Raw genomic sequence first — 11,723 nt, forward strand, 5'->3', positions numbered from 1 at the left:
TCAACTGCCTTTCTGGAATCACTTCTAAATAAGCCACTTGTGCTTGAATTTTTTGTCTCAAAGTCAGCTTTTGGAGGAGCCAACCTGATAGTGGAACCCAGATCTACTGTAAGTGGCACCCTGAGACCCCCAGGGGCTTGCCTGGCTGAGATCAGACATCAGGACACCCTTTACCTTGACAATGGAAAAACCAAATTCTGCCAAAATATTTAAAGAGGTTTATTCTGAGCCATATGAGTGACCAAGAAAGGGAAACACAGTCTCAAGAGGTCCTGAGAAAGTGTGCCTGAGGTGGTCCAGTTACAGGTTAGTTTGAAACATGTCATGGAGCCAGAAGTTGTAGGTAAAATTATAAATCAATACATGGAAGGTGTATATTGGTTTGGTGCCAAAAGGTGGGACACCTCAAGGCATTGGCTTACAAGTTTTAGGTGGGTTTAGGGATTCTTTAGTTGGAAATTGGTAGAAAAAGTTAAGCTTTGTCTAAAACATGGAGTCAGTAGAAAGGAATGCTAAGGGGGTCTACTATCTTATCTGTCAGGTAATGCCATGCCAGAGTCAGGTTGGAAAGCAAGTCACAATGTACTGGGTCAGAAAGGACCTTTTTGATGAAATTTTATGGTTTGTAAGACATGATTCCTCAGGTCCTTAAACAGGAATTTCAGAAAGAAAGAAAAAACGGTAAGAGTTCAGTCCTCAACCTGCACTCTCTAACATCTGCCAGCAGCTGAGCTCTTGGGTGGGGGCAGGTGAAGTGGCGTTCTTCATGGCCCCACCCAACCCTGGGCCCCTTTCTTTCCCATGTGCTGGCAGGGTTGTGGGGACACTGTCAGAGCAGTTCTTGTTCCATTCTCTCCCTGTCTCAGGAATGGGATCCCTGTGCTACTAGCTGCAGCACCTGAGGACACATCTCTCTCATCTACCCTCGCCTTCATCCCCAAGCTCTGTGGGTATGCAACCTGTCCTTCTGGGGCACTTGATCTCCCTTGCTTCTTGTCCTGAGCTGGCCAGCCCTACGTGGTCTCATGAGCAGCCCGCTCATGAGGAGGAAGATGCTCTTTGCTGAGCCCTGACAGTGTGATTGAACATTGGAGGGGCCTGGATCTTCACATGTCCCGGGTTGCTTGTTTCCATCATACTCATACCCCATGTTGTCTTAGGGCCTACCAAACCCTACTGCCCACATCTAAGGTCAGTTTTGTTAATGTGATCTGTGCATGGATTCAGGTTTAGCTCTTCAGAACCATCTGGCCTCTGTTGACCCATTGAGTCAGAGTCAGGATGAAGAATTAAGATCAAGACAGTTTCACTGACTCGTGGAATTTTTGAGTTTATTGACTAACAGCAATATTTTTGTATGAGTATGAAAGGAAATGGAATGTGTGGACATAGAGGCTCCTGAGATATCTCTAAATTGTCTCCTTTCTACCAAGGCTGTGTTAGCCTTGGCCACACCAGGAAGGACACAGACATATATAAAAGAGGCTTCATGCAGTGTAGCTTGCCCTTCCACCTTCTACCATGTGAGGACACAGCAGGGAGGCCCTCACAAGATGCTGGCATCTTGGTCCTGGGCTTCCCAGCCTCTAGAGCTGTGAAAAATAAATTTCTGTTTCCTGTAAATTAACCAGCCTGTGTTACTATGTTATAGCAGCACAAACAGAAGAGGACAGTTCCTTTCCTGGGCTCAGCAGGGGCCAGGGAAGAACCAGAACTCCAACTCACAGGAGGTATGTGGACATGAGGGACTCTGGGTCTTGGGACCTGAAGTGGAGATTTGGAGTGAGTGGGAGTTGTCCTGAGACCACATACAGGGCCAGGACTGACAGCTGAGATGTTTCCTTGTGTATGTATCCTGGCAGTTCCCTGCCCTCCCCAGGCTCCACCCTATCTTCCCTTCCTCTGCCTCAAGGAGGGAGGTTTGGGGAGTCTGCAAAAACCTCCTCACATTTTCCTCGTCACTTTGTGTTCATTATTATGGTCAATCTCCCCAGGGCTGTGTCCCAGCCCTGACCCCCTGGGAAAAATGAGGAAAGTATCCAGATGTCCCCCAGCAGATGGGAAAGTGGCCACAATGTAGAATAAAGTAGTGTATATGTAGCACATTTTGGAACTGATTTATGCTTGGTGTTTTCTTCTACTGCCACTTTTGACTTCAGCTGTAACCATTTGAGGACAGCCAAGCAGAGGCTGCCATCTTTATATAAATGACTCAGGGACAGCAGATGAGAGATTAGGAGCTGAAGGGTGCAGGGTTAAATGAGAACTCACATTTCTGGGGAAGGAGGAAGCTAGTGATGCTACACTACAATCTGTGCCCCTTTTCCTTCCTGGGGTTGGGGTCCAGGGATGCTACTGACCAGATGTTCCCAGCATGTCTCTGGCCTTAGCCTCTGGCACAAAATTTGCTCAGGGGCCCACCTCATGGCTACACTCAACATCTATGAACCCAATTTCCTGATTCTTCACTGCACAAATTCCCGAAGGAGGAGAAGTGTAGCTGTCTCCAGGAGCAAGCACAGACAGGCAAGGCAAGCTAGGAGAGGTCTTTCCAAAGGAACAGGGCCCGCAACGTGACACCTGTCCTCTAATTAGGCCTGTGCACCCGGGTCATGTCATGCATGATGTAGAGTCTGGAAATACAATAGAAATAAACACATGTCCCAGAAATTGTGGATGTCCATTTCTTTGGGATGCAGAAAACTGTTAAAGACCTACACATGTAGTCTGAGTCAGGCAGGAATTAGTGCATCCTCCCAGGGGCCGGTGCCTTAGAATTGGCTCCTCTCCCCTTGCTCCATGAGGGACGGCTGTGCTCCAAAAGGGTCCTGAGCCAGGACACCCCATCACCTCAGTGAGCTCACTCCCCATGAGACCCTGTCCTGGGAGCTGCCTCAGAAATGGTTCTCAAATGGAATGAGTAGTGTGGATTCTTTGGATCCGCAGGAGGCGCTGTGGATAAAGCACCTCCTCTGAGCTTCCTTCTGCTGATGGAGTCAGGATCAAGAGACGGACCAAGGGTGAGCGCAGACAAGGGAGGTGGTGGGAGGGTCTCAAAGGAAAATCTGTTCAAGTGTGGAACAAGGCAGGGCAGGGCCATGTGGGTTCTAGAGACCCACGCACCAGATGGGACAAAGTGCAGCAGCTGTGCCTACCCCAGTGCTGGCAGGCCGCAGGGAGGTCTCCAGGCTTGGCTCCCCACTCTGCCTTGCCTGAACGCCCATGATCTAGGGACCACCCTCCTAGCACTTCTAGGGAGGGCACATCCCAAGACGATGGTCCAAATGCACCACAGGTCTGTGTTGGGTCCCACCAGGCTGACCCTGAAACGCAGAGTGGTGGGTGCAGGTAGTTTATTTGGAGGTGATCCCAGGAGGCACATGTGAGAAAGGGAGACAGAGAAAGGGAAACACAATGTGTCTGTTATCAATGGGTTACACTGGGGCTGAGGGTGTTTATCCTGCTGGGGAGCTCTGAGAACCATGTGACACACACCTCTGAATCAGGTGCCAGGAGGCTGGGAGACTGGGACATTCACCTGCCTCCCTCCTGAAGATGGAGCGTGACTCTCAGACTTGACCTAAGGGGTTGGCAACCATGGCCCGAGGACCAAATGCAGCCCAGTCTGCTTGTCTCCATGTGTAAACAAAGTCTTGTTGGGACAGGACTGCTCTTATTTGTTTATGCATTGCCTATGGCTGCTTTCAACAGACAAAGGCAGTGCTGGGTAGCTGAGAAAGTGACTATATGGCCTACAAAGATCAAAATAGTTACTCCTTAAATCTTTACAGAAAATACACGCTGAAGCCTGGTCTGGGAGATGTGGACAGGGTGTCCATAGCTGCTGGCTATTCTCAGCTAACACACTAGGTATACATGCACCCTGAGCATTAGTGCCAATATCACATTTGTTGTGTGGGATCCCGAGTCCCTGTCCTGCTCCATGTGCACATCTGATGCCCTGGGAGGCCACCCTCACTGCCCCTCTGCAGCCTGCAAGGGTTCCTGAGATGGCAGCTCAGACGCACCTTAGCTGTGCCTCCGGAAGTGGCTCAGGAGGCCCAACAGGGGAGAAAAACTTACCCCTGAGAGCCCAGGAGACTGCCCTGCTGAGAATAACTCCATCAACTGCCCAGGCCCCTTCCTCCAGAATCATGGCACACAAAGCTTCTTAAAATGCTAATTGTTAAGATTTATACTACATGATGAACTCAGACAATGAAGAATTTCTAAAATACCTGAGCATGAATTCCTAACACATGAAAAGTAAGAACACACAAGCACAGAGCTGCTCAGGCACTGAAGGGCCATGTTGAGGAACTGCCAACGTGCTGGAAAGGAGAGGACGGCATGTGGCCAGGCCCGTGGCTAGGACTCACTCAGGAATGCCCACCTGAGCAGGTCTTGTTCCAGAGGTCAAACCGTGTCCTCCAGTGCTCTATTCCGATGGTGAAGAAGCAGGTGCAGGTCTGAGGGAGCAAGCACATGAAGGGACAGTGTGTGGGGGCTCGGGACACAGAAGCTTGTGGCTTCTGCTATCAATACGGGTTCCATCTCATTCTTACCCATTGCCAGGGCTGGGCTCTGGACCCCGAGTGTGGCCCTCCAGCCTGAGTTCTGGGCTGTTCCAGACTTTCAGGGTGGTCTGTGGCTCCCTCCTGACCAAGGAACACCTGTAGTAGCACCCTCCTCCCCAGCCAGCAGCCTCCAGGGGAAACCCAGGCTCTCTAGTGTCTTTCATCCTCCAAGAACAGCATGGCACACTCCATTCCAGAGGGAGCTGCTCTCAGATTTAAATAACTACTTAACCTATTACCTAATCCTCTGATAAGGGGATGGAGTAATGCTAGATGTGTCGTGCACAGTGTCCGGGTTCATTATGTCCTTGTCCCCAGAGCAGGTACTGCAGCTCAGGACAGGACCAGGGAGGGAGAGCAGTGGGGTCCCTCCTCTGCCTCCACCTGCCTCAGGCTCTGGATCAGGAGAGGGGGACCCTGAGAACTGCACACTCAGAGAGAGGTGATGTCGGATCCCCACCAGGCTCTTTCTTCAAAAGGCAGAGGAAGGCTGGGGAGGAAGACCAGAGAGGGGACAGTCTCTACTCAGGCCTAGGAGACTAGGACCCCAGGGGGCAAGAGCAGTCTGAAGGCCATGTGCCCTGGGTACAGGCAGCTGCAGTGGCGTGACGTGGCAGAGTCAGGAAACTCAAATTGACCAGGAGCCTGCAAGTGGACCCCTGGCTGCCTGCCCCTCCTGTGCTCGCCACTAAGGCACAAGCAGGGTAGCCTGGTAGAGGCTGCTGCAGGCTCACTTCTCTAAGTCTCTTTGTCAGCTGCACTCATGTCCACACCACACCCCATGTGGCATCCACAGCTGTATCCAGGAGGGAAGCTGGTGTCTTGTCTTACATTGTTCAGCTCTGGGCTCTCTTGAAAAGGGCAGTTGTCAATATCGTCTTCAAATTTCCCACACATGGTTCTGCCCAGTTGCAGATTCATGGAGAATGTCATCTTATCATAACCCTGTTGAATAAAAAAGATTAAAGTGGACAGACTCTTTGAGTTGCTCATAGGTAACTCCTTGTGAAAATGCCACCTTGTAGGAAGAGGCTGCAACACTCTCCCCCACTAGGGAGCTCGTGCATGGGCCTGACATCAGCTCACTGGAGGTAAAACCCAGGAGACCTTCTCTAGACTGAGGAGTTAAGAGCAAACAGCAAATATGTGTGGTGGGTCCTGGGAGAGACACAGGCTGTCAAACCCTATTAATGCATCCTCTATCTCCAGCTTCACCTCCCTGTCTCCCATGATGAGACCCGGCTTCACTCTCAGCAGGCATGTGAGCCTGCAGCTGCGTTTTCAGAGAACACGTGCTGCATGCTCAGGAAGGTGTTAGCTCTCCATCAGTTTTCAGGGTAACCTCAGCCCTGGGGCAGGGGGAGCCTTATCTAGAGTGTGTGCCTAACCTTTCACCTGACCTCCAGCAAGAGGAACGCAAGAATGCCACCCAGCACTCCCACTATACACAGGCACACACCCTTGGGACAACGGCTTTAAGAAACACCATCTGCCCTATTGCAAAGGGCACTCTGAAGTTCTCCTTGCTCTCCTTCCCACTCCATTCTATGTCATTCCACTCCATAGACTCCCTCCCCATCCAGCCAGGACCTTGCACAGAGTCTTTCCAGAGCTTAAGCTCTGTGCGGCACTGGGGTCCCTCTACCCTTCTTTCAGGCTCTTGGTGCCGACAAAGGAAGAGCAATGTTCCTTCTCCCTCTAAACTAGACGTTCTCCACTAGGAGGGCATTTTAATTGTTCATGCCTGCAGCCCAGATGAATTGCACATTCTTGAATCATTTAGTGATTCCATTAAAAGGAGAATATTTTAGGATTAAGGACCATGGACCGTGGAAGAGTGTAACACAACATTCAACTCATTAAGTGTAGACGCAGTGAGGAGCCCAGAGCAGGTGGAAATCAGAGAAGAACTGACTTCACAGCGGCCTCTCAGGGCCGATGGTGCTTCCTTTTTACTTCTGAATTATCAGCTCTCTTTGTCTCTCTGTCTCTATGTCTCTTTCTGCCTATTTGTCTCTGTCTCTCTCTTCCCTTTCTTTTACTCTGATTATCTCTTTTCCTAATTATCTCTTTTTTAATTTCTTTGAAATGTTTCTCAGTTTCTGTCTATGGACATTTTTTGTGTGACCCATTTCCTCACCTGATGCATTGTTTTCTCAGTTTTCCTTATTTTGAGGTCATTCTTCAGTTAAGTGATGCCATAAAAATCATGGAGGTTGAATAATATATCTAGCATTGAGTAGATCTGGACTCAAAAAAATTATAATGTATATCTTTCATAAAGACAAAAAGCAAATTTCTGAGGTTGTATTTTATACGAGTTTAGACTACAAATGGTGAACCAAGAGTCCTGGTTAAGCCCTGCCCCACACACTGCCACCCCTGCCCATCACTCAGCAGCCCATGCAGGACACTAGTGCAGAAGAGGTTGTGGTCACCAACCTTCTCCTTCCAGGAATCCAGGACACGCACCAGCTTGTAGGCATACCAGTCCTTGCTCTGCTTGTTGAATGTGTACACGGCAAACTCCAGGATGGGAGGGAGATAAACAGCGATTTGTTTTTGGTCATTCCACTCCTCTTCCTCTTGGAAACACCAAGCATAGGCAACCAGGAGCTGGAAGCTGAAGAGAAACAGCAGTGGCGCCCAGGACAGAGCCCTGCTCCGCAGCAGACTCCACATGGCGCAGGGCACAGGAAGCACCCCTCCCTCCAGCCTTCCCAGCCTGGACTCCCACAGGAACCTACTGCACACTGTTCTGGCCCTTAAACTCTTGAGCTCAGGCAGAAACTCCTCCCTCCAGGCCTCATCTCTGGCATTATAATCTGTCCCTCCCATATGTGGCTTCACCTCCTCCAGACAAAGCTGTTTCAATCATCTCTTGTTCAGGCAGAAGTAACAGCAACCATGGGGGCGGGTTAGAAAGATAAGGGACCCCAGTGGGCAAGAGCAGGGCATGAGGTCCAGCCACCACTGCTCCCTAGTGCCTCAGTGGGCTAGAGGAGAGCACCCACTTTCTCGGGTGTCCCAGGGTCAGTCCCTGAAATAAGAATAGAAGTACAAGAGGTGTGAGTGGAAGATGATCCCTGGACATGCCAGTGGGGTGGGGAAACAAAACCAGATGGGTCAAGGACTAAAAGGAGGAGCTGCCAGGAGTAAAAGCTCTGTGAGTGAACAGAAGGCATGGCTGCACGGGGACTCATAGGAAGGCTCCACAGCACCTGCCTGAGTATCAGCAACCTGATGCTCTGGGGCCCTGGGGCTGAGAGTGAAGACTGCTCTTGGGCATCCTTCATGGCTGCTTTAAAGCTTAGGACCTGCTGCACTGGCAGAGCAAACCTCCCGACAAAGAACGTAGGAAAGATTAGTACAGGTACTTGCAGCTGGATTCAGCCACTGGAGATACAAGTTTGGCTAAGTTGGGGGATGGTCCTAGGAACCCGACACTGCTGGAAGTCAGGGATAGAGGAGGGGGCTGGGGACAGAAACAATGCCATGCATTCAGCACCAGGTCACTTTCTCCTGAGCATAGCTGGACATAGATGTGACCTGTGCTGAGCTCTGACCTTGGATGTGGCGGCCATGAAGGACAATGTGCCCAAGCCGAGGCTACTCCCATGAGCTGGTGTGGTGTACCCTTCCTTCCCAGGCCTGCAGGATGGAGGGAGCATCCAGGTGGGACTCTGAGTCTGTGGATGGTACTCACAGGAGTGGGTCTCAGCAGAGTTGCCTCCAGCACAGCCCTCACCCTCTGGCTGACCCTCTCAGCCCTGAGTCATGAGTGACAAATGCCATTTCATGGTTCCACCCCCTGAGATCCTTGTCCCTTCCAGCAGCTGGCAGAACTTAATGAATTCACCTGAGTTCTCCCAGAGATGCAGAGAGTTGGGGGTAGGAGTGGAGGGGTGGTCCTAGCCTTGGAGACCTGAGACCCAGTCCAGCTGCGCCAGGAGCTGATTCTGCACCTTCACCCTTCCCTGAGCTTTCTGGGCCTCCCTTGTCCACTCCTCCGATGGGCATAGCATTGTCCATCCAGCCTCCTGAGGTTTGTTGCTTACTGGACAAATTGCCCTCATGGAGTCAAAGTGCTGTGATAATCGCAAAGCTGTATGCTTAGATTGGCAATAGTTCTGCGCTGGTAATTCCTTTCCTTATCTCTGCTGAGGGTACGTGGGGACCTTGCATATTTGACGTTTCTCCCCAGTGTTCAGGCCTGGACCACAGCCTGGGGAAGGAATGAAGGCAGGGCTCAGCACTGCCACCAAGGCTGACAGCAAAGTGGAGACTCTGGGAGGTATTCTCACCACTGTGATGACTAAATGCACCTGCGTATCTCTCCAGAGGGGAGCACAGATGAAGGAGGCCAAGGCACAGGAAATTCCTGCAGAAAGGGGCTCAGAGGGAGGGCGTGCAGGGGCCCTGGAGACAGGCAGTCTGGCTTCCTTCCCGTGCTCTCTCCAGAGCCCCACTTGGGTCCTCCCTCGCACTCTCCTCACCCACCTGGAGCACCCTACCCATCTGCGCCATGTACTGTGCATCTCCTTGATCTTCATATAGAGTCTATTTTTCTTTCTGAGTCACAGAATCATCGTTTGTCCAAGTCAGATTTCTCTCCATTGTGGGAACAGGTGAATAAACTCACCCTCGCTCCCCAACAAGAGTATCGTGGCCAAGTACAGGAATCTGTAGTTCACATTTACAGGCCTTTGTCCAATTCTTTCACATACATCACTAGTCAAAGAGCAAGGAAAAGAATCTTCTTATTGCAGTAGTGACTTGGTACATGATTTGATCTCGGGCTGAGAGCATGCACAGCAATGCAAATGCAGGTTATATGATCATAAAGAAAAAAATCCATCAAGAAGCCGTAATAGTGATGAACCTGCATACAAATACCACTGTGGGCTTGGAGCATACAACAGAACAAATGACAATGTTGCAGGGAATATGGCACTTCCACAACCATGTTGGGAGGGTTTAATATGTCTCCTGGAAGCTGGCTTACAGAAGCCTACATGTTATAAAGGATACAGCAGAGTTGACAGATACAGTTACCTAGTCGACTTCAGTAGTTGCCTGTAAATTTCTTTACCTAATATAAAGTGTAAGGTATGTTTAAATTGTGGCAAAATAAACACAACATTTACAATCTTAACAATTTTAAGTGTACAGTTCACTATTATTTAAATATATTTACATTGCTCTGCATAGAATATAATTTTTAAAGGAATTATCTATTAATTATGAAATTAAAGTGTTAATTGTATTACAGGGATATTGGCAAAACAACACTTAAGGCATAGCTGGTGGGGTTTGGGTACACTGTACTTACTGAGGATGACGTAATTGGCTGCTCCCTAATGTGTAAGCTCTCACTCCAACATTCCCTGAAGCTCTGTCCCACTGCCTGGCTCTCATGGGTCGCCAGGCTCTTTCTTCGCAAGAAACCTGATTCCTTGATGGCAGGAGCTTTGAGTCTTCATCGTGGGCCTCTGTGCTGCCTCTGTGCTGAACATTGACAGGGGAGAGGGCTGGCATTAGCAGGGCAGCCCCATCCCATGGTGCTCTCCAGCTCCCATGGAGTTCTGGAACAGAACAAGTTCTGTGGAGGATGGTGCCAGGATGGGTGGCTTGAGGGAATCTGGAGGCAGGAGCCCCCAGCCAAGCAGTCTGTACCTCCCTGAGGGCAGCCTCACAGCCCAGGGATGTGCCACCATCTACTGGCCTAGGGTCTGAGCTGGTTATGAAAATGACCCCCACAAAGGTGTTTGGAAGATGAGTGGTGGCTGGGTGCAGTGGCTCATGCCTATAATTCCAGCACTTTGGGAGGCCCACGGGGGAGGGTAGCTTGAGCTCAGAAGCTCAAGACCAGCATGGACAACATAAAAAAAACCCATTTCTACAAAATAGACAAACATTAACTGGGCATGCTGGTGTGTGCCTGTAGTCCCAGCTATTTGGGAGGCTGAGGTGGGAGGATCGTTAGACCCCAAGAGATGGAGATGGAGGCTGCAGTGAGCCATGATCACACCAGTGCACTCCAGCATGGGCAAAAGAGTGAGACCCTGTCTCAAAAAAAAAAAAAAAAAAAGAAAAGATCAGTGGTTACTAATACACATTGCCCCCCTCCTTTTTTTGTAATTTAACATTCTATTTTAGATTCAGGAGGGCACATGTGCAGGTTTGTTACATGGGTATATTGTGTGATGATGAGGTTTGAGGTATGATCGATCCTGTCATCCAGGTAGTGAGCATAGTACCCAATAGTTAATTTTTTAACCCTCGCCCCCCTCCCTCCCCACCCTACTAGTTTCTAGTATTTATCTTTAGCTCCCACCTATAAGTGAGAATATACTGTATGTGGTTTTCCCTTTCTATATTAATTCACTTAGCATAATGGCCACTAGCTTCATCCATGCTCCTGCAAGGGATATAATTTTGTTCTTTTTTATGGCTGGGTAGTATTCCATGGTATGTATGTACCACGTTTTCTTTATCAAATACACTGTTGATGGGCAATTTGGTTGATTCCATGTCTTTGCTATGGTAAATAGTGCTGCAATGAACAAAGAGTGTATGTGTCTTCTTGGTAGAATGATTTATTTTCCTTTGGTTATATACCCAGTAATGGGATTGCTGGGTCGAATGGTCATTCTATTTTTAGTTCTTTGAGAAATCTCCAGTTGCTCTCCACAGTGGCTGAACTAATTTATATTCCCACCAACAGTGTGTAAGTGTTCCCTTTTCTTTGCAGCCTCACCAACATCTGTTATTTTTTGACTTTTAAATATTAATCATAGCCACTCTGACCAGTGTGAGATGGTATCTTATTTTGTTTTCTTTTTTAACTTTTATTTTAGGTTCAGGGGTACATGGACAGGTTTGTTTTATAGCTAATTTGCCTGTTAAGGGGTTTGGTGTACAGACTGTTTCATCACGAAAGTAATAAGCACAGTACCTGACAGGTATTTTTTTTTATCCTCACTCTTCCCTGGCCTTCCACCATCCACCCTCAAGTAGGCCCTTGTTCCTTTCTTTGTGTTGATGTGTACTCAGTTCCCACTTATAGGGGAGGACATGTAGCATTTGGTTTTCTGTTACTGTGTTAGTTTGCTTAGGATAATGGCCTCCAGCTCCATCCATGTT

The 11,723-nt window shown here is 49.2% G+C and overlaps 1 protein-coding gene across 1 annotated transcript; it reads right to left on the minus strand.

Annotated features, from left to right (window-relative positions):
- Nucleotides 1–4,168: 4,168 nt before the first annotated feature.
- Nucleotides 4,169–7,399, minus strand: LOC129021749 (putative cystatin-9-like protein CST9LP1). Its single transcript, XM_054467612.1, has 3 exons — nt 7,020–7,399; nt 5,409–5,522; nt 4,169–4,469 (listed from the first exon to the last, which is right to left on the minus strand). Exons 1-3 carry the CDS (start codon nt 7,257–7,259, stop codon nt 4,380–4,382), a joined length of 444 nt encoding a protein of 147 aa, XP_054323587.1. The 5' UTR covers nt 7,260–7,399; the 3' UTR covers nt 4,169–4,379.
- Nucleotides 7,400–11,723: the final 4,324 nt, after the last annotated feature.

This window comes from Pongo pygmaeus, chromosome 21, assembly GCF_028885625.2.
Source record: "Pongo pygmaeus isolate AG05252 chromosome 21, NHGRI_mPonPyg2-v2.0_pri, whole genome shotgun sequence".
Taxonomy (NCBI): domain Eukaryota; kingdom Metazoa; phylum Chordata; class Mammalia; order Primates; family Hominidae; genus Pongo; species Pongo pygmaeus.

Bases quoted from the DNA above. Each gene is read 5' to 3' on its own strand.
- LOC129021749 (XM_054467612.1), bottom strand. From the start codon at position 7,259: ATGTGGAGTCTGCTGCGGAGCAGGGCTCTGTCCTGGGCGCCACTGCTG. The intron at 5,523-7,019 runs GTTGGTGACCAC...TTTATTCAACAG, and splicing joins TGGATTCCTGGAAGGAGAAG to GGTTATGATAAGATGACATT. The intron at 4,470-5,408 runs GTAAGACAAGAC...TTGCTCCCTCAG, and splicing joins AGAGCCCAGAGCTGAACAAT to ACCTGCACCTGCTTCTTCAC.